This window comes from Sander vitreus, chromosome 11 (assembly GCF_031162955.1).
Source record: "Sander vitreus isolate 19-12246 chromosome 11, sanVit1, whole genome shotgun sequence".
Taxonomy (NCBI): Eukaryota; Metazoa; Chordata; class Actinopteri; order Perciformes; family Percidae; genus Sander; species Sander vitreus.
In genome coordinates this window covers 19445209-19468909 of record NC_135865.1, presented here as the reverse complement: position 1 = coordinate 19468909, position 23701 = coordinate 19445209, and the positions used below count along the sequence as shown (strand labels likewise).

The window sequence follows — 23701 nt, the reverse complement described above, 5'->3', positions numbered from 1 at the left end:
TCGGTTACCAGAGGGGGTTCAGCTTTTTTCTAGTGAGCCATCTGTCATTGAGTTCACACTCTCCCCACTTACCAAATAGCTGCCAAAGTCTGTAAACCAAGAGCACACACATTCAAACACAACGACATACACCCTACTAGGCACACACTCTAGCCTGCTCACAATCAGCTTGACAAGTTAATCAGCAAATGCCGTACATGTGGATATTATACAAGTAGATATTTGTTGACCTTTATAATGCAGCATTGGTGGGCCACTGTGCGCAAAGCATTACAGATCAAGCTAAATTAGTTAGCTTACTCACTAGTATGGTAAACCTGATTCATTATGTTGGGCTTGTGCTGTAAACGTGCTCTGGTTTATTGGCATTTCTTTAAACCAATCACAATCGTCATGGCTGGCACTGAGCACTGGGAAAAGCAGCGGTGCCGCTGCAAAATAGCCTCGGGAAGGAACTTGTTTTAGTGGAACATGTGTACGTTCAAAAGTTGTCGTGCAACAGAAAACTCAGATTGGACAGATAGTCTAGCTAGCGGTCTGGATTTACCCTGCAGAGATCTGAGGAGCAGTTAACCATAGTCCTCAGAAATCCACCGGAGTTTAAAATTCCAACACAAACAAAACGGAAGGTTACTCCAGCGGAATTTCCGACGGCAACAGAGCAATCCTGGAAGTGGAACGTCGTGGATATAGACTACACCAGTACTATTCCGGTAGAGCTATAATGTAGCTATGCTTTGTATCATTTTATGATGTAAAGATGCTCCTAATGAAAGTCTACACTTTTTGCAGAAGTTTAAAAATAACAATACTTTAAAGTGAAGAATTACACCCCCTGATAGGAGTGTTTGTATTTGAAACGGATTCAAGATCTCAAGTTAATTTGCCATGTTTGCTGTTAGTGTAAACTGACACCCACACTTAATAACATTAAGGCTTTGGTCTCTAATAATATCCTGTCACAAATAAAAATTATTATTTGAGAATTTATGATACCAACTATTTCTCTGTTGGCAATAGTATTATCTACTGCAGTAAAGAAAAGCTCAGGATCGCCCTCCAACAATGCTAATTATTGTATGTATGAAAAAGTTCACGTAAGTAAAAACAAAATGACACTAGTCAAGTTTTCATTCAAATTTAGTGCAAACTTGAACCAAATAAAGTCTGCGCGTTCATCCATACAGAGCTGATTTGTTTTCCATCTCTGTATGGAGTGGAAACTTCAGTGACTGGTTTATTGTGGTGTGTAATGAAGCTTATATTTCCGGTTAAAGTTTGTCATTTTCTTTTGTTAATTGTCAGGCTGGGTATGATTACCTTTTCTTTAACATTATTAAGTTTTGGTACCAATAAAAAAAAAAATGTATATATTTTTTTTTCCCATACCTTGCTTTTAAGAATACAAACTCCTTTTTCTACAAACCTTTTTTCATTTAACAAAAGAACAAAAGAAGCCCTGTGGCTCATACTCAGAATTGTTTTCCTCTCTACTCACCGATCTCTTTGCCCAGTCCTGAGCGCAGGATGGCACCCGCCGAGGTGACCACTGCACAGGTCTTGAAGCTATTCTGGTCCTCCCGCCTGTGCAGTCGCTTCAGAGGAAGAGACGGCACGAGACGAGCCCAACCAAGTGAAGAGAAGGGCTGCTCCGACCCGTCCACTGTCCTGAGCTGGGCTTGGGCTTTCATTTGACACAGCAGCTCCTTAGCACTCTGGGCGGCACTGCGATGCCCCTCGTAGGAAACGTGGTGTTTGTTGGCACTAACGTAGTCCTTCATGGCGCGCTGCAGCCGAGGACTCAGCATGCCGGCGGACACACGACCCCGCCATAACCTCTGCACCACAGAGGCAGACTTGGAGAAGTAATATTCATCCAGATCAGAGGAGTCACCACCGAGCCTCCTGCCTCCTGTAACCCTTATTCTGTTTTCTAGTTCCTCTTCTTCGTTGTCCCTCTCATCTTCTTCTTCTTCTTCTTCTTCCCCCCCACCGTGATAGTGTGTGGTGCCGACGTGGTTCTGGTACTCTGTCTGGGAAGTTCTCTCACGACTCTGGACTGAAGGGTCCGAGTGAGAACCCACATTTTCTGTACCAAAGGAGGACCAGGCAGCCAGGCTCTGTGGGTCCAGGTAATCCTGGTGGCTGGTCTCCTGGCTACCATAAATGGCGTAGGGAGCACTGTTGGGGCTGTGGCTCACCTCCAGGCTGAGCTCTGGGGTCGTGGAGCTGGCAGAAGGCTCCGGCTCCGGCTCTGGCTTATCTCCAGGGTAGGTTGTCGTTAAGGTGGAAACCAGCTCAGGTCGGGAGCCCAGGTTGGCATGTTGTTGATGGGAGGCCTGTATAGAAGCTAGGCGACGGGTGTCAGGGTGCTGGGAGAGTAAAGAGCCAACAGAGGTCAGGGGTTCATTCACACGAGCATCCAGAAAGTAAGAGAGGAGGGCTAGGAAGAGGAGAACCCAGGCCAGCATTCCCACCAGCACTAGCCTCCGCCACTGCCTCATCCTGGACTTCATTACCTCTCACTCACATACACGCCTGTTCAGCTGGCCCACCAACAACAAAGCCCCACGGCCAGGACTTAGCCCAGAGGTCAGCTGGAGGGCCTGTAAAAGACGAAAGCTCAAAATGAAACTGCTCAGGGGAGAAAAGAAAAATGGGGACTAGTGAAGCAAAAGTTTGAGACACTCACCTCAACTGATACTTCTATTTCTTCATGACCATGTGTCCTCAAGGATATAGCAGGACCCTGAGAAGAGGAGTGGTACAAATTAGTGAAGTCAAGAGTGCACATGCATACATGAGGCTGTGTGTGAATGAAAAAGAAGACGCCACACCACAGGAAAACACCTCATGCAGGGAAGAAGTTGGCAGCTTTCCACTCTTAACAAAAAAGGAGACATTTTATTTCTGACCACTAGAATCAAATTTACAGCTTCCTTCATTAAATCCTTAGCACAACAAGAACTTAACACTCAGACAACAAAAGATCCCACAAAATATGAATCATTTAAAGAAACCCCCTTTTTTTAAACAAACAAACAAAAAAACAAACATACTCCAGGGTTTCGCCCAAGGAAATTGTTAAGTGTGAAGAACTTCAGACATCCATAGACTGTATATAAAGATGGATGAATGACAGCTCCCCAAAAGTGAAGCCAAAACATCTCGATCGCCCCCTGGCGGCAGCAAAAGCAGCAAATGCTTTCATATTTTGAAACCAGAATTTTTCAAACCAAAAATTGGTCAAGTAAAGCTCACCGTTTTTGAACAGATGTGAATTATCTAAATAAAAAGATAAACATCTGTTTTTTATTTTGTTTGGCATTCCATTAGCTGTCCCCATCGTATCAACCACTGTTCCTGTGCTCCAATGAAATGCACTACGATTATGACACTACTTCAAAATCATCAACACTTCATCAACATTTCACATGTGCATCAACATGATTCCTTTGCTGTACAAAAAAACACAATCATTAAAAATAGCACTACCATTATCAGCCTGACTTACTCTAATACTCTGGTGTACAACACATTAGGTTCAATGATGGCTTACACACTGAAATACACAGCAATGAAGGTGAATAAATGAAGCATTAAATTGCCTCACATCAGAGGAACTACAATCCTCTCAACCACATGTAATTATGAGTTTTGGTCTCTTAATGTGGGAGCATTTCTTTATCCCTAGAGAAAGAGAGTGGCTGGGTAAAGCAGGAGAATAAAAGCTCCTGAGTGTCAAGCCTCCTCTAGTCCTAATTACAGCTTCCCGTCTCTATAGCTGCCGAGTCCTGCAGAGTGCAGCAGAAGTGATCTCAGGCACCCCTGTGCCCCCCCATATACCCAGACATCCAGGCCTCCCGCAGCCACACAGGAGGCCAAAGCTCATCCACATACCCTGGTCAAACAATGGGGAGCAACTGGGCCAGAGGGAGAAGACACAGTGTGGGAGAAAGAAAATAACGGGAAAGAAACTAATGCAATTACTCAGACAAAGGCGTGTAATTGTCTGTGTCTGCACAAACACAGACAACAATCTGACTACTTTCCCAAAACTTGCAGTTCTGCCTAAGGCTTTCAAGTCATTGACAGGTGGGGTAGGTGTCAGGCATCCCAATCCCCTGTGTAGCAGTTTCAACATGTCTACTAGGCTGGGGCCAAATGTCACTCAGTTAAAAAATATGACATTTAACATCTGGAAATAACAACAGAAGGCCAGAAGGCCTGACGCACAAAAACAAAACAAAGAAAACAAGCAGGAAAACCCACAGCTGCCCAATGACATGTTGTCAACTAACAAATGGCATCTACATGCACCACTGCTCAACATAAGCCCAGTGTGTGTGTGTGTGTGTGTGTGTGTGTGTGTGTGTGTGTGTGTGTGTGTGTGTGTGTGTGTGCGTGCAGCTAGTTTGCCTCACCTGGCAGCGATCAGGATGTGTGCTTCAGTAACTGCGGTGAAACAACAAATGTGTGGCACAGATGGAGAGGCGGGGGTGGAGGACAGAGCTAGTTTTGTGAGGAATACACAAAGACACAGTACAAAACGGGAAACATGGAAACGAGCCACTGCCAGGCAGCAAAGGACGACTAAATGACTTAGTGGGAGTTAGCAGGAGATGGCGATGAACAAAGGAGCCTGATGAAATATAAAGCATCGACGTTGTACAGGCCAAAACCAAGATCCAATGTAGATATGTCATTGAGGAAGAGAGAGGAAGCTTTTGTAATTGGGAAAAGGAGATTGGTTAAATATTTGCAGGCCATTTGCCCTCAGGAGGAAAATTATGTGGTTTATGACCTGCATGAAAGAGAAATCTGTATAATGCAATAAAATTCAAGAGCACCATAAACTACATCCTCCGAAATGACAAAGTTGAATCAACATTTCTTTAAAACAGTTTCAACAAGAACTGAACATTATAACCATTAAAAACGAAAAACTCTACAGGGCTACATTTACTCAGGCTGAGAGCACAAAGCTAGAAATGTATTGGTTTGCTGCGTGGTTTGTGGTCTTTTTTTGTACATGTTGTACTTTGTAGATTTGTAGACAACTTTAACTATATTTAACTGAAATAACCGTTTCATCAAGTGACCTTTATTATTAGACTTCACTGCTTATACATGTTATAGTTTAACCTTGAACACATTTGATCATAACTATTGAGTACAAGCAAGCCTCCATGTCTGTCTGTTCAGTCAGCATATAAGAACAGCGGGCCGATGTAAATTTCTTTCAAAATCTATTGCTTGAAACCAGTGTTAATTTCGTCACCGAAAAATATGACAACAAATATTTTGTTGCCTATTTTAGTGAACAAGTGAGTTAATCCAGCTTCTTTGTGGAGAGAACAGGTAGCTGCGATAATGCTCGGAGAGCAGGAAGGACGTAGAAACCAGTTCTGATCAAACTGTCAGAGTTTGGAAATGATGACTAGATTTGAGTCAGTCTGTTGTGAGTGACATGAACACTGTGTGTCTAAAAATGCTTAGGAGACAAACATTTAAAATATGTGAATAAAAAATGTCACTGACAAAAACTAACAAAAATCCATCATTGTGGACTATTGTTTGTCAACAGACTGCCAAAAATGAACACTGCTTGAAATAAAAATAGTCGATTATAATATGACTGCATCTCTTCAAGGCAGCCAAATGCTGCTAAAGCCACAATAGAACCAGAAGAGTAAAATATAGAGACTATATAGATAAAATAAATTATGTAACCACATTCCTTGTGTCCCAGCATGCCCTGCTGCTGCCTGCTGTAATATTGTCTACAGTTCAGGCATCGCCAGAGGTTACTATCAGCCCTTGAGGGAATACAGCCACTCTGAAAATTGTTCAGTACACTACCAGAGTGAAGATGTTATGAATGCTTGAATCAAAAAATCTCGAATAAATGAACAGTTTCTGTAGGCAGTAGAGGTTCTGACTGTGACATAGGTAAATAAGGACCACACAAACTTTACAGAAAATACAAAGGCCATGCTGTGAGGTTGGCTCACAGGAACATGTTCTCAATGCCTGCATTTAAGCAAAGAAATACAGTATGTTAATTCACAATGAGTGGGTAGATTACACTGATTAGTGTAATAAAAAAATAATCTGTGGTGTTTAACACTTGAAATTACATAGAGGCAACAGTAAGAGTCTAACAAAGGAGGTAGGGGATGACTGAGGTATTCAGTTCTGCAAGAGAACATGCTGGCCTCTATTTTGCACACTGCACAGCAATAGGATGAAAGTGTGCACGTTCTCTCAAATAAAACAATAACCAAAGGGCTTGTTGCTCATGAAATATTGAACCCACAGAGTGAAGTTGTTCTCCATCTAAAAATAAAGCTGTTTTACTTTAATATTCACCTCACAGCAGTTCAATGAGGTACACACTAATAAATCACTGTGTGGTTAAAAAAAAAAGGCAAGAGGACAAGGTCCACTAAGCATTTGTGGACAGGCAGAGAGAAGTATGAACTGTATGGTCAAGAGATATTTTAGATTTCTGAATTAATTTGCGAACTTGTCCAGGCCAAGTCTCCCAGGATTAGGTGAATAGAACATGAAAAAAAATACAATACGTGCTTCATGTATTAAAAGTGAGAAAAACAGATTTTCCATTAAGGTATTACATGAGGGAGACACATTTAGAAACCGGCTGGGTGTATGAACCTTTATAACTGGGGCACAGTTATTTATGAGCTTGAGTGGAGCAGCAATGCACTGCGTTGGTCAATCAAATCAATGCAGGCACACATTCCTAGTGAAATACTTGAGGCCGTAATTCTACTGTGTACTTCATGATCATGTGGCACATGTACATAACAAATTAGTTAATTTCCCAAATACTGTTTCCACGCATTGCTTTTACATAGTTGGAGCTAACAGCTTAGCTGCTAACAGCTATACTTCTGTTTCAAGGAGGCAGTGTGATACAGTCAGGAGGAGGCTACAACGGCAGGCTTTTCACCCCACCTTCGACTGTAGCCACGTGGAGCAGGTATAAGCACATTGTACGGGTACACTGAATTCTTAACTCCACCTGTCTTAACATGTTGCCTAAACCTAGTCGTGTTTTAGTTGCCTGAAGCGAAGCGTAAAGAAGTGAAGATACAATGAAGACATTCTGTCTGAATCACGCAGTTATCAGAATCCAGTTTAAAATGGAGGACAGTACCATCTGCCCAATTGCACGCAATGAACATGAACATCTGCGTTGCAGAGATCATGCTCCACTCCTGAAATTTTACAAATTCCACTTTAAATGAGCACATTTTTGCTGAACAGAGTTTAAATTATCATTAGAACAGGGAGCCTGTACAGCTGTTGTATGCACAGAAGAAATTGGAATTTAAACCAAAGTCAAAAACGTCAAGGTGTAAACTTGTGAAGCAGCTAAGAAGTGTTTAATCTCACTATTTCAACGGCTATGTATGTATGCGACTGAGATCACAGTTATATAAATTAACCATGTGATCAACACCCTTCTTACATGCTTAAGTTTGACTTTACAGCATGTCAAAATTCTATATGCCTCAAGACTTTTGGGCTGCATCCGATAAAAAAATAAATAAAAAAATGCCGTCTGCAATTTAATCCTAGAAATAATTTTTCACAAATCCGTCATTAACGGAGAGGCACTTAAAAAGGTATTGATCTTGTACCATTTTTAGGGACTGCGGTAATACGAACTGTCCAAACTCAGCCAATACAAGGCATAATATTTCATTGTACCGCTCACACACATGTCTGTGCTTTCTCATGTCATGCAGAGATGACATTTTTTTGTGGTTGCAGATTAGACAAGAAAAATTAGACACTGCAAACACAGTAAAGGTGGACTGAAACAGGGACATTAGAAGCCATTTAAAGTTGAACTGAAGTGAGAAAATTGAGTTACAAAGAAGGCATAGGCATATGCACAGACTAAATGAACCGAGTCTCTCTCTCTCTCTCTCTCTCTCTCTCTCTGAACCCCCTGCTACAGGCCCACCCCGCTTTAGCCTCAGGAGGCAATGAGGTTATTACCAAGTAGGACATCAGACTTTACCCTGTGTAATTAAACTGCCAGTGTCCGAGCTCTCCGAAGGGTCCGCTGCACTTCATCACATCCTGAAACCGTCAGTGCAGCTGTTAAGAATAGGCTGTAGACTGAATGGCTGGGCTACCTAAGTAAGTGTAAGTATATATAGTACAGCGCTGCTTTGAAACCTTTATATATAAATAAGCTAAAAGCGCCATCTTGTTGTGTAAAACATTTAGTTTCAAATCTGCTATTGATGTTAATCCTGTAGCACAGTTTCAAGGCCAGAGGAGAGAGAGAACAAGACAGGACTGATGGATGGAAGAATTACTACTTTTTACTTCCAAGACAAAAGCTCAAATTTCAAGGGTTAAACTCTCCCTATATATCCTGCCAAACCCTAATCCTGCCGCTGCTCCAGCATAATGACATAATGAAAGGCTTCCTCCTTCCTTCAATGCTACTTCCACTGCTCACCTTCTTTCCTTCCCCCACATCTGCCTTTTTCTGTGGCCTACATTTAACTGTGGTGCTGTGCATGCAGATACCACTCAACTGTTTGTGTCCATGTGTGTTTGCTCTAAACGCAGACATTTTTTGCCTTACCCACGCAAAGAACCAAATTAATATTGCATTTCCTACTGCATCTCTGTCCACATGAGGAAACGCGTGTCACTACTGTATTATGGCTCTGCCTGCCAGTCTTGGAAATGTCATGGTAATGTGACTGCCAGCAATAGATCAACCAGCTCTTCACCACTGGCACCTAGCATGTGGAGCCGAGAACACACTGCAGGAGATACAGCTCATTCCAGCCATCCTACTGCCTGCCAATCACATACACTAGAGCATGCAATTGCATGGCTGAACGCACGCATAAAGAAGCACAGCTTAGTACAGAGCAGCTTTGAAACCTAAAGTATAGCACATGTAAGAGACATATTGATACTTGTAAAGTTTTAGTAGTTTTCCTTTAAAACACTTTGTAATGCTCCTTTAAGTATACAGGTGATGACATCACCGCCCCCTAGGCAAACTAGGTTAAGCAGCCCACAGAGCTACACAGTTTTTTTGACCATACAATAGAGAAGAATCTTGTAACTTTGTCTTTACTTTTTTAGTAAAGTTTTTTCATGAACAGAAGTTACTGCCTCCGAAGATTCTTGTGTGTCAAGCTTAAAAGCCAAGAGGACTGCTTAATAGTGGTGGTAAAGTGCATTGACAAAAGATTGCCGCTACATGCGAGTCAAAAAACTCAGTTCTCGATGGAAAGAAGACAAACTAATGTGGATAAAGCCGTTTCTGGATGGATGAGGAATTAACGCAAGCCCTCATAGCGGAAGAAAGTAAGTCTATGGATGCTTTGCAACACGATTTCAACTGCTAAGTAAGCTAACACAAGGAAAGCTAACGCACTGGAGTCGGTCAGTCTGCCTTAACTTGTTAAGCACGTGCTTGTCGTATCATGTCGGAGCTGCGCAGCGCAGATGTGGATGCATTTCATTGGGACGGATTTTGGATATCAGCCGTTTGTGAAACGTGATGTGCTTGTGAAAACACAGTTGGACATTGGTTTTTCTTTGTAGGACGCGCTGTTTTGAGCTAAATCTGAGTCGAGTGGTTTGTGCTGTGGTCATGGAAGAGTCTGACCAAAAGAGGGCGCCAAAGCCCACACAACAAGCAATGGATGATAAAATAAGAAGGCTTATTGGATCCAGAAGAGGTAAATTATCTCCGCTTACAGGCATGATGAAACACATCGAAAATTTGAAGCTTGATGGTTCAAATGTGGACGTAGTGGAAGAGATGCTTCACAATAGTTTTCACAAAGCATATTGTGAGTTTGAAGATATCAATGCTGTGGTCGTTGCATTAATGGATGAAGACGAAGGACAAGCTGATCAGCATAACTGGTATGAACCAAGAACAGCACCTGTGAAAGACTTTGTTGAAAAACACTGAAAACCGGTGTGCTGTAATGCGGAAAAGGTCAACAGATAGAAGTAAGGCTAGTGAAGTTAAAACTGCAAGCGAGAACCCAGAAGGCAAGATTTGTCAGGATGACATCCAGGCAGAAGACAGCATATCTCAAGTTGCTAAAAGCAGTCGACATAGTAAAAAGAAAACTTCAGTTACTTCATCATCAACAACTGGGTCCTCAGCACGAAGGAAAGAAGAAGCAGAGCATGCTGCCTTGTTGGCGCGTTCAGCAGCTTTAAAAAAGAAGCAAGCGCTGGAGATTGAAAAGCTGCAGCTGAAGGCTAAAATGGAACAGCTTGAACTTGATACAGCTATTGCAGAGTCTAACGCAAAGCCCAAGGTGTTTAAGGAATATGAGAGTGTTAAAAGGAAGTACTCATAATGATGTACCATGGATGCGCCCACAAAGTAGACCTAAAGAAAAGAGTGATGGCGCTTTGCTGACCTCAAATGCTGCTGCAGCAGGACAAGAATCATATGTCCCTGGCTTGTTGGCACAGTCTTCACCAGACGCACAACAAAGTGAACCTTGTGGCAATAGACACACACAGGTAACGAGCACTGAAGGAGGACTGTTTGAAGTCATGCAGAAGCAAAATGCTATTACTGAGATGCTTTTAAAGCAACAGACGAGGTCCTATCTCCCTTCTAAAAACATTCCAGTTTTTAAAGGAGACCCTCTCACTTACAAATCCTTCATCAGGGCCTTTGATCATGCCGTGGATAACAAAACTGACAGTTATCAGGACAAGTTGTACTACTTGGAGCAGTATACCAGTGGGGAGCCGCAGGAGCTTGTTCGTAGCTGTGAGCATATGTCAACTGACAGAGGCTACCAGGAGGCCAGAAAGTTACTCCAGAGGCAATATGGTGATGAGTTGAAGATAGCAAATGCTTACATGGATAAAGCTTTGAAATGGCCTCAGATTAAACCAGAAGATGGTAAAGCAATGAGCGCCTATGCTCTTTTCCCGATTGGTTGTAAGAATACGATGAATGATATTGAATTCATGGAAGAAATGGATAACCCTACTAATATGCATGTTGTTATTTCAAAGCTTCCCTATAGGATAAGAGAGAGGTGGAGAACAACTGCATTTGAGGTCTGTGAGGCAGGAAGAGGACGAGCAAGGTTTTCTCACCTAGTCGACTTCATTGATCGGCAAGCCAAAGTAGCTTTGGACCCTCTTTTTGGAGATGTTATAGAAGGTTCGCAAACCACCAAAGGTAAAGAAAAGGAGACAAAAGAGAAAAATCTCAGGAAGACCGGACGAAGAGCAGAACAGACAGTGGTAAGCTGTGCAGCTAATCGCATTCAAGTGAGTGAAATAGAAGAACTGTTAGTGAAACAGTACAACACAGATTTCCCAGAACGAAGCTGTGAAGAGAAGGAAGAAATGTCCCAGGATGATCGTAAGTTTATGCACTTGGTTTCAAGTTCGACGAAGTTAGTTGATGGACATTATAGTCTGAGGTTACCCCTGAGAAATGAGAACACCAAGATGCCAAATAATCGCTGCATGGCTCAGCAGCGGGCTGACAATCTCAAGAAGAAGCTAAAGAGAAACCCAGACTTCCATAAAGACTACATAAAATTCATGAGAGACATCACTGACAAAGGCTACGCTGAGAAGATACCAGCCGAGCAGCTCAGCCGCAATGACGGGCGTGTGTGGTACATCCCCCACCACGGGGTGTATCACCCCAAGAAGAAGAAAATGAGAGTGGTCTTTGATTGCACGGCTACGTACCAGGGTGTCTCACTAAATGAACAGTTACTCCAAGGACCAGACCTCACTAACAACCTCATTGGTGTCCTATTGAGGTTCAGAGAGCATCCAGTCGCGCTGATGGCGGATGTGGAGTCTATGTTTTACCAGGTGAGGATCCCGAAGGAAGATGCAGATCTACTGTGGTTTCTGTGGTGGCCAACTGGTGACCTTAACCGTGACGCAGAAGTGTTCAGGATGAATGTACACCTCTTCAGTGCTACGTCTTCACCCAGTTGCTAAGACACTTTTATGTTGAGGATTGCCTTAAAGCAGTGGCAACAAGTGAGAAAGCAATCAGCCTGGTGCAAGAACTCACAGCCTTATGTGCCAGGGGAGGTTTCCGTCTCACCAAGTGGGTGAGTAACAGTAAGAGGGTCTTGGTGTCTATTCCCGACAACGAAAGAGTACCTGAAGTTAAAGATCTGGACATCAGCCACAATACCCTCCCAATGGAGCGTGCACTTGGTGTGCAATGGTGCACAGAAACTGATGAGTTCCGCTTCCAGATAAACATGCAAAACAAGCCTGTCACCAGACGTGGCATCCTGTCCACAGTGAGTTCTGTCTTTGAACCCCTCAGCTTCTTAGCACCACTCATATTGCCAGCAAAACTCATCTTGCGCGACCTGTGCAAAGAGAAACATGGTTGGGACGAGGAGATTGAAGGTGAACATGCAAAAAGATGGCATGAATGGTTAGCAGATTTGGAAAGTTTGGCAGAGTTCAGCATACCCAGATGTATCAAAACAGAAGAGTTCGGATCCGAACAATCAGCACAGTTGCATCATTTTGCTGATGCTAGTGAGGATGGATATGCTACTGCTTCCTACATATTGCTTACCAGCCATGAAAACAAGAAACAATGTTCCCTCCTCATCGGAAAATCAAGAGTGACTCCCTTAAAACACGTCACAATACCAAGACTGGAACTGACGGCAGCAGTCGTGGCAGTAAAAATGGACAGAATGTTGAGACAGGAGCTTAAGATTCCATTGCAGGAATCCGTCTTCTGGACTGATAGCACTACGGTGCTCAGACATCCTTCAAATGAAAGTGCTCGCTTCAAAACCTTTGTAGCAAACAGAGTCACTACAATAAGGGATCATTCTCATCCTACCCAGTGGCGCTGCAATGTGAACTCAGAGCTAAATCCAGCAGATCAGGGCTCTCGAGGAGTCAAAGTGAGGAAGTTCCTGCAGAACAAAGTCTGGATACATGGTCCAGATTTCTTGCTGGAACCTGAAAGTGAGTGGCCAAAACAACTGGATAAAAAATGTTTGACCACAGAAGAAGACCCAGAAATCAAAACATGTGCTCGAGTGATCATGACCGGCACACAAGAGAACTATGACGCAATCAACAATCTTACTGCTTACTACTCGACATGGCAACGACTAAAAAGGGCTGTTGCATGGTTTCTCAGACTAAAAGAGACATGAATGCTACTGAAAAATAAGAGAAAGGAGCTTGAAACAACAGTCAGTCTGAGAACAGTCCTGAAAACCAGAACAAACTCATTGCACAGAACATGAAGAAGTTCAAATCAACATTCCAGCAACATCCGTTGTCACCTGAAGAGCTAGTTGAAGCAGAAAAAGAGTACGGATAAGTCAGAAACAAGACTACACGGAAGAAATCAGAAATACAGAACACCATGACAGAAAAGGGTATTAAGTGGATTTTCAACACCCCGGCAGCCTCACATCAAGAAGGCGTATGGGAAAGGCAAATCCGCACTGTAAGGAAAGTATTGAACTCTGTGTTACGGCAACAGAATCTAGATGATGAAGGACTCCAAACCGTCATGTGCGAAGTTGAGGCCATCATCAATAGCAGGCCGATAACCCACTCATCAGACAACACTAATGATGTCGAAGCCTTAACACCTAATCACCTGTTGCTTATGAGAACACGACCCAATATCCCACCAGGAGTCTTTGACAAAGACAATCAGTATGCACGCCGTCGATGGAGACAGATACAGTACATAGCCAATCGCTTTTGGACTAGATGGACAAGAGAATATTTGCCACTCCTTCAGGAGAGACAAAAGTGTCTCACACCACAGAGGAACTTCGCACCAGGAGATATTGTACCGATAATGGATGAATCCACCCTTTGCAACTCCTGGAGTATGGGTCGAGTGATAAAGACATTACCAGATTCCAGTGGTACAGTGAGACGAGTCAGTGTGCAGACTAAGACTAACATACTGGACAGACCTATAAACAAACTGTGTCTGCTGAAACATGCAATGTGAACAGTTTGAGAATGTTAACAGTTTACGTATATAGTTTTATATTGTGTAGTATGATGTACGTATAACAGTAGAACTGATATTCTGTAGAATGTTATATGGCTCTCATGTATATGTATAATATTTGATAATTGTTATGCCATAAGCAATTAGGGGCTGGAAATGTAAGAGCCATATTAATACTTGTAAAGTTTTAGTAGTTTTCCTTTAAAACACTTTGTAATGCTCCTTTAAGTATACAGGTGATGACATCACCGCCCCCTAGGCAGACTAGGTTAAGCAGCCCACGGAGCTACACAGTTTTTTGACCATACAATAGAGAAGAATCTTGTAACTTTGTCTTTACTTTTTTAGTAAAGTTTTTTCATGAACAGAAGTTACTGCCTCCGAAGATTCTTGTGTGTCAAGCTTAAAAGCCAAGAGGACTGCTTAATAGTGGTGGTAAAGTGCATTGAGAAAAGATTTCCGCTACGGCACAAATTAAATCTAGCCACAAATACATTGAAGCATAGGTTACATTTCCGCTCCTTCTCCTCATAAGTAAGGAGGCTAAAAGGTGGCACAGAGCAGGTCACTTAAAAACTTGTTGAAAAAAAGAAAAGCCAGGCATGTCTAGTTTTGCCTGACCACAAATCAACTTGCAGGGACTTGAATGTAATGCAGGAGGCCAACGTGAGTGTTACTCTCCACCAGTATGATAAGCACTGCTTTCAAGAATGAATAAAAACACTATTAGTCATTCCTTGTTGCTTGTTCATTGTAACAAGGCAATACGATGTAGATAGTCAGTTAATTACTAAATTATCAAACTGAGCTTTAACAAGCCACACAGATGCACACATCTGTAACATCTGTCTGTATGATCCAACTTTCCACAAAAAAGAATAAGCAAAATTTGAGCTAAAACAAGTGACGAAAAATTATAAATAGAATGATCATTAACTCTTTTTTAAAAACATGCCAAATATTAATTGGTTGCAACTTCTCAAAATGTTTCAGTGTCTTCTATAACACCAAATTAAATACCTGTGGGGTTTGGACATGATCAGACAAAACAAGCTGTTTGAATATGCAAAATTGGGCTTAAAGAACTCACTATTTTCTGACATTTTATAGACCAAACAGTTACTCAATTGATCAAGAAAAGAATCAGCAGATTAATTGATCATGAAAATAAGAAAGTTGCAGCCCTAAACAAAATGATTGAAGTCAACCGCAGCTTCCCAACACCACTGACTGTTCAGCCAATACTGACATTTCAAGGCTAATACCTACATCAGTATTGGGAGTCTAGAAACCAATTTTTCTATAATCCCCTACACAAGTATTTTTCAAAGAAAGGAGTATATAGACATGGACAATCTGCTGTTGTGTGCTACATATCAGAAAGGACAACTAGGGACAATGACCGGACCTGATTCGTTTGACAACTGGAGTTCATATGAGAAAACAGCTTAAAAACATTTAATGTTAATGCAGCTTAAAGTTTGCTCCTTAAAGCAAATATTTATTTGGTTATGTGTATCTGATGTTAGATAGTTTTGTGGCAGTTTCAAGAGTATACAACTGGCTGCACTGTCTCCACGGTAAAGGAGAAAATATATGTTTTATATGCCTCTATGTGGTACATGCACACAAAAACAGGAACACATCAAATCAGTCTTGATTTTGTGAAATGATCAAAAGAAAAAGAAGACATCTTTCATCCTGGTTCTCTCTATGTGCTAGCAGAATCATGAGGGATGGCTTCATGCTGTTGTAATAACAGGTCCAGCAAGGTCAGTGAAGAAAGTACTAACTCCATTAAAGACTGATCCCGCTGAGGCAGATTTGCTCTGTCCTGTCCCCTGCTATCCTCCTTCAACCACAGCACAGATTATATCAGCAGAGCAAAAATGTCTATTTTTGCGAAGGTGTGCTTAGACACTCAATCTTAGTCTAAAGAAGTGACTATACCCAATAATGGCCAAAAGGTGCGAGGAGGAAGTCCCTCACATACCCTTCACAGTCCATCTTATGTAGTAAACTCACAACGGATCCACAATGCGGAGAGCATCTATGTGCACACAATGAGCCTTAATTCTGAAAAGAGCAGTGCAGACATCCACCTGGACACATTAAAACACACACAGTCTCCGCAATACCAATTAGCCCCTCTCTTTCTATCAGAGCACCATGTTAAGTGTTCATGCCCCTTGTAATTACCAGAGCAGAGGATGCATTTCATTTAAAATCAGCACTACTAACACAGCCCTTGAGAGAAAACAAGCCCCTGACTCATTCCAAGTGAGTATCGGACAAGAAAAAGTCATCAGCCACCAGACATCCACTGGCTATTCAATGTCGAAACAGGAGGAAGACTTAAAAGTTTGAATCTAACAGGGCTGTACTCAAAGCACCTCATAGAGTAACCTCCACTTAACAAAAAAAAGAGTCATCTGACGAAAACACGAGGACGGGAAGAGCTGAATCATACTGACCTTCTAAGCACATCCTATTCTGATAAATCACACAGGGCAGTGGTTCTTGATGACAGGCTTTCACGGTGCACAGAGCCCTCTCCAATACAGCCTGCCAACAGCAAGGTCCTATGAAGGAAATGCAGCTCTACACCTCACATTATGGCCCATAAATACAGCTGGGAGCACTGCGGGCGGGCGTTTGATGTGAGAAAGTAGAGAAAGTCCACTTAAAGCTCATTTCACTGTCTGTTCCCCTTCTTGTTGAGACTGAGAGGACATAATGCTTGTGCCGTCAGATTGTATGACTAGTCACCCTCTAACACAGTGACCCTCACTCCATTTGTGTCTGAACTAGGAATAGATTCATCAGAGTTAAGAAATGTGGCTTAGGAAGCTGCTATTACTCCAAGAGCTAAAACCAAAACAACATTTCTCTGGTCCTGACCCAATTTAAGAGCAGATCTTACAGGTTAACACATATGCTAATGCTTCAACAAACAAAAAAAACAACAAAAAAAACAGATGCGGTCAGGATTTGTTCATATAGGGGCCTTACATACTGGCTTTTACATTTGTGGAGAAAATCATGTTTGACTGCCCAAAGAACAAGCCCACTAATCTACAGCTCCACAGCCATTTTCAGACAGCTTAACCTCTCTATAATCTGCCTGAACTCTGGACACTTACTTCTAAACACAGACTGAGATTACGGCCTATCAGAGATTTATAAAGCAACTATGAAATCTACGCCACAATAAGCTGCACAAACCTTCCCATGTCGCTGTTTAAGAAGACTCAACATAAGGAGTAGAGGACCATTCATAAAACACACAGAAATGAGTGCCTAAACAACTCCTCTCAGGAAGTTTACAATATTGTGAAGACATCTAATAACCCTGGACATCCATGTGTTTCTCATGGAGAGTCCTGTCCTCTGAGCGCTCACACACTCAGCCAGGAGAGAGGGGCACAGCTGGTCTTGATGACTCCAGCGCTCTTGCCTTTGAAGGCTAAGCTCAGATAACTGCAACTCTGGTCGGTTAGCGCACATCTGAAATTACACCTTCACCTTCCCAGAGTGCCCTGCCCATGCAATCATTCCACTCCTCTGTACAGTCTCCACATATACAGCCTGGAACAGATCAAAATGAAACTCTAGCTTTGGCAGACAGTAAAAAAATACGAGAATTTCGAGAGTAACTAAAAATAAGCTACAGTGTTGACCTAAATGTTTGGCCTTGCCATTTCATGACCATCTGTGAGATACTGAGCACAGAATTTTGATATACAGTAAGATGAGGAAATCATCTTTTTTTTTCTTTTTTTTTTTAAATGGCTAAAGAGACAAATGTCCCTCAGTAGTTGCTACTGACTAAAAACAGAGCTATAAGAGAGGTAATATTGATAACAGTGTGCTGTAACTGCTGGATGTGTAAATAAATTAGATGTAAATAGATGGGTGGCTGTGGCTGTGATGCGCCATCTGAGCGTAAATGTGTGTGAGTGTTTATCTGATGAGCACCTTCCGATACCAGTATCGGTATCAGCTCCAATACTGCCTAAAATGCTGGTATCGGGAAGTACTGGAGTTCATGCACCAATCCGATACCACGTAAGAAAGCCCTAAAGAAAATCTACATTAAAAGTAGTTTATTTATGTTCTTTTTCCGTTATAACTGACTGTCAAACTGGATAATAATAAAGTTCTGGGGCGTTCATTGTTTATGTTTGTTCATGTTTCACAAAGAGTTTAACCTGAGCCAGACTGACAACAAAGATATAGAAATCATATCGCATCCATACAGGGATAGTAGTATACAGTTGTTAAAACATAATAAAATATATGACACACTGGTATCGGATCAGTACTCTGTATCGGCCGATACGCAAGTTCAGGTATCAGAATCTGTATCGGGACAGTGTCTGAATGTGTGTGAATGGTGAATGGTTCCTGTACTATGTAAAAGCACTTTGAGTAGTCGTTAAGACTAGAAAAGCGCTACATAAAAAGTCTATTTACATTTTACATAACGGTTTGCTAACATGTTCACTAGATCAACTTAAAGTGGTGATAGGTCATAGTGTTCAAAGCTTATGTCTGTGACCCCAGGTAGCCCCAAAAAAACAACAACAAAAAAACAGTAATTGCAGGTTTAAACATATTTAACCCCCCAATATTAATTGATTTAAAAATAAAAACCATGTAAAACCTTCTAATTTTAAGTTGACAGCATCTAGCCTCATTCTTATGACTTGGCAATATCATCTTATGGTTAAATCAATGAGACTGTTCTGAGCAGCCTTAAAGCTGCAGTGGTGCCATATTAAAAAGATGCTTCACTGCGCTGCTCACACACTCAACCTCTAAACACTAACACATTATCAGAAAATGTGTGCTTATTCCATAATGTTTTGCTTTGTTCAGTATCGATTTAACTAATGTGAACCAAATAATTCAGTTAATACTTCCACTGGGAATTCTCTCTCTCTCTCTCAAATCGCCACCCCTCTCAGACTTCCTCTGGTGCGATGCTAATCAGAGCAGTCACTCTTTGACTAACTAGTTACCTCTGTTACTGGGTCATCCCTGACAGCAATTATGCATTCCATCAGTTGGTATTTTTAGAACAGCAGCGCTTTCGCATTGCTTTTTTGTGGCTTAAAAAAAATAAATAAAATCGTTTTTGATTTGATTGATGTGGTGGTTTACAATGAAGATTATCACCATTTTCATATAGTTATTGTACACTGACCTTTGCTTTAATTTATTCTTGTTTAAGTCTTCTCAGCTGGGTGCAGCTGCATGTTCGAATTCACAGCTGTGTACATCTATTCCACAATAAATCTGAAAGGTTGTCCGTGAACGGACGAATTAACTATCTCATCTCAGTATGGGCTGTAGGGGATACAGTCCTTTCTTTTGTACATTATGTGCATAGTAATTTCTTTGGGGAAAATGGGTGTTACCTTCTAATCTCGCAGCCATTTTTGTCTGGACAGCATAGCCTGTTTAGTGTTCACATGGATATGCCTGTCAAAGACCTTGAACGTCAAAATAAATTAAGGAAGCTTGAAAATATCAACCTGCCGAGTAGGGCTGCAACTAACAATTATTTTCATTGTTGATTATTTTCTCGATTAATTGATTAGTTGTTTGGTCTATAAAATGTCAGAAAATGATAAGAATACGTTGATTTCCCAAAGCCCAAGAAGTCATCCTTACATGTCTTGTTTTGTCCACAACTCAAAGATATTCAGTTTTCTGTCATAGGAGTCAAGAAACTATAAAATGTTTACATCTAAGAAGCTGGAATCAGAATTCTTTTACTTTCTTTAAAAAAAAAAAAATGATTCAAACCGATAATCAATTATCAAAATAGTTGCTGATTAATTTAATAGTTCACAACTAATCGATTAATCTTTGCAGCTCTACAGCTGAGCAAAATGCCAGTAACTCTTTAGTGGAGCAAGTCTTATGGCTGCATGTCTGGTGTGTAGTGGTTCGCCATTGTAGGATAAAAGTGGTATATTGTTAGTGCATACAAAAGAAAGCTGCTTCCCTACAGTACACACCTGCACTCTGTCAGCACACGCAGAAGGAGGCCGCCCCGTTTGAGACAATAAATATCCAGCTGCAGAGACAAGGAGGTGCGAGCAAGTGTGTAGTGGTAATTACATAAAAGCAATAATGCAGATGTTCTGAGACTCACAACTCTTTCACACACTGGTGGTGGGTATGTGCATTTATCAGGTAGCCATTAGCACATTAATAATGCATCGTAAGTGAGAGTGGGTAGCAACATCTATAGTTCACTTACTATGAAAGAAAATGTCCTGGCAAAAAAAAAAAAAAAGATAAATAATTCAGCTTTAGTTTTATATAATGTGTGTCTTTTCAGCTGTACTCTGGTGGTTAAATTTTTTTTGTCCTTGTCGCAACCCCTCAAAAGCTTTGAAAAACAGAGTGCATATAATTATTCAGAAGCTGCACACGCAAACAAATTGACACTTTTCTGACGCAATGTCCCTGTGCTGTTTTTGCTGCACATAAGAAACTACAAAAAGGACAGGCTGGTGTCTTCTATTCCTGTTGACTACAGTGAAGTGTGAATGTGTGTTCATTTTGCAATAATTGTTTCCGTCTACTTGTGACCGCCTCCACCGCTGCTGTTGAAAGTGATGTGAACATGCGTTTTGGTAACATTGAGATAAGCCTCGACAGCGCAAGTTGCCCAAATTCCACTTTCCTGTTGCGGATATCAAACAACTCACACTTGAAAGGCAACACAAACCCCCCACACACACAAATAGAAAACACTTAATTGCCCAGTTGACACTTGTATGTTTTCCTCTGCGTTTAAATGATTTCACTGCCTTCAATCATATGATGTGAAGGTGAGTAGGGAAGAGGGGACACCTTTGCATTTAAAACACTTATTCTGAAAGCTGAGATGTTATCTGGTTTGTCACTAATAAAACTGCTCCAAACAAAAGCCTGCTACAGATGAGAAGCGATGCAGCTGTGGATATGAAAGTGTACTGATGTGAAATAAACACATTTCAACACAGTTCCTAAAATTAACTTTTTGACCAAAAGAGCAGGTTATTTACATCATGACAAAAGAGTGGCACAGACCCGTGCATACCTAAGTTTCCTCTTCAAATATCCATGTGGAATCAGTGGGTTGAAAAGGACACATTATGGTGCCATCATGCCTTTCAGCCTGGAGCTCTTTTCTTGGCCTGGGTTTCCTGTTTTGAATGGAGTCTCGGCTGTTTTGCAAAAACCGAGTGCCAAGGGAACAATAAACCTCTGCATCTTCTCCTCAAGTTGAAGAACAGCATGCAGGCCTACCTTCACTGTGAGATGCGAATGAACTCTTCAGTGTGGAGAACGCCGATTTTGTTAAATAGGACACAAAGGCACCATACAGATGAGCGTCATTAACTGATGCACATTGAACGCTGCTGCATGTGACAATTATGCTCCTAATGTTTATTACACCAATTGTTAGTGTGGACCTTAAAGAGCCGCGCGGAGACTATATGAGCTGCTGTTAAATGAGCCTCCTGTTATGACCACCGTGATCCGGGTAAAGTAACGTAGACAAAGGATTTTCTCCTAGGTTTGATCTAATACTAAATATTCAATCGTTTTAAGCAAACATCGTGCATGCACATCCTCCCCCTGTGCTGCTCCGTGCCCTGCACAAAGCGCACTGAAGCAGCAAATGCAGATCTGTATGGAAATGCTGCAGAAAGCGAACAAAGCCTTACCTAAAAACCGTATCGGTCCTCGCTGGATGCTGGTACTGGTGCTTCTGTCCGGTGGTCCATTTTGCTCCTGTTCGCCTTGTTGCACAGCAAGCATGCGGCTCGTTTTGGCTCCCCTTTGCTCGCCGTATACAGAGAAGATATCCACTAGTACGCTGAGCGGAGCAGCGGGACTACGATGTCTGTCACTCTGTTGCTGGCCTTTTTCTCGCATCCACATCCACTGAGATTGGGGGGCGGAGTCAGCGCGGGCTGATTTCGTGGCTTGTTGGGCCGAAGGGAAGGAAAGGGAGGAATGAAGGGAGCGAGTAAAGGGATATTGATATTGAATTTGATACCTTCCCTGCAGCAGGCAGGAAATGGAAAGAGGACGGAAAGCATATTATCAAACAAATAACATCCCAGCAGGTCATTTTGGGAAAACACTTATTACTTAGGCCTACCTATCGCCAAAAGTTAGATGAAAAGATATGCTATATAAGTCTACAGCCAGCAGTCGGTTAGCTTAGCTTAGCTTAGGTTGCCTTGGTCGGGACTAGGGAGTAGTAACTTCCTGGTGTCTCTGCTGGTTGCACGGTAACTGCTCCCAGCCAAGAAATAGTGCAGCACATAACCCCCCATAAAACAAAAAAATGTTGCTTTTACATTTCGTTTTTTGTACGTTTACAAAGCCAGGCTAGCGGTTCCCCTTGTTTACATTCTTTACGCTAAGGTAATAGGCTGCTAGCTGTAGCCTTATATTTACCAAACAAATATGACAATGGTTTCAATCTTCTAAACCGCCTATACATGATCTGCGGTAAAACTACTCTGCGCTGGTCGTTCCATTGTTTTCCTATAGGAGAGTGGTGCAGCCCGACTTGGCGCTACCCTTGGCGTGGCACACCGCTCAGAACAGCCGCCGTGCGCTGCGCTCGTTCAAATTATTTCAACTTTGACCTTGTTGCCGCTGACCTTTAAGGTGCAACCAATTCCAGAACGTTCCTGCCCTGCGCTTTGCCTCTTTGCTCTGCGCGGCGAATGCTGCGTTCCAGACACAATTTTTAGCCCGTAAGTCACGACTCATGACTTGGTAGTGTTCCAGGCTAGTGGTGTTCCACTAGCTAGCTAGCGTTAGCTAGTGGCTACCTAACGTTGACGTTAGCTAGCACTAGCTGATACTAGCGATTTCTAGTCGGCGACATATTTTGGGCTTCATTTAATAAACATAACCTGTAGCTAGTAGTACACAATCGTATGTGTATTGTTTTACAATGTGCGGAATTACTTTATGTTGCCTATTTATGTATATTTATTTCTATTTCTCACTGTTAATCACCGATGTCTGTACAGCATCAAGAGGGGTTGCCATTGTTGTTTATGTGTGTGACGTCAAAAACTGTAACTGGGAGTACAACGATCTGGTACGAGTAGTAAGTTACGGGTTTGACTGCCGTTCCAGGGCACTTTCACGGGCAGAAGGTTGTGAAAACACGAGTTATGGGTTGCCTGGAACGCAGCATTACTCTATGCAAGAAAGCGAATAAGCAAATTTCCCAAAATTTAAGGAAAGAAAGAAGTCAAGTTAACCTTGATCTATAGAGGGTTTTCACGACGTGTCATCAGACGCATCATCAGACGCATCATCAGACGCATCATCAGACCCGAAGTCGCCATGTTGGAGGTACTCTGTATTAGAGCTGTAATCGGGCCTTAAAAGTACAGCCCGAAAAGGCCCGAGCCTGATAAGTACATTTTGATTGACAGCTTTTTAAAAGCCTGAACCCGTTTACAGCCCGACTGTACAAAAGGCCGGCTATCAGCAGTGATTAGAGTGTCGGAGAATAGCGCAGACACGCGCTTCACACCGCGAGCGGACACACGCATCACTCGGCGGAAAAGGGAGAGAAAGAAAAAAGAGACTGTGCTGCACGCACACAGCTCCTTT

At 42.1% G+C, this 23701-nt stretch overlaps 1 protein-coding gene across 1 annotated transcript in view; it reads right to left on the bottom strand.

Moving 5' to 3' along the window:
- The window catches only part of LOC144525395 (beta-galactoside alpha-2,6-sialyltransferase 2-like), a 47353-nt gene extending 25369 nt beyond the window's left edge, over positions 1-21984 (bottom strand). Inside the window, exons 1-3 of the mRNA XM_078262175.1 lie at positions 21778-21984; positions 2693-2749; positions 1499-2606 (exon numbers count right to left, since the gene is read on the bottom strand). Of these exons, the coding sequence (XP_078118301.1) occupies positions 1499-2516 (1018 nt within the window). The 5' untranslated portion in view covers positions 2517-2606; positions 2693-2749; positions 21778-21984. The remainder of the gene's footprint in view (positions 1-1498; positions 2607-2692; positions 2750-21777) is intronic.
- Between the last annotated feature and the right edge of the window lie 1717 nt (positions 21985-23701).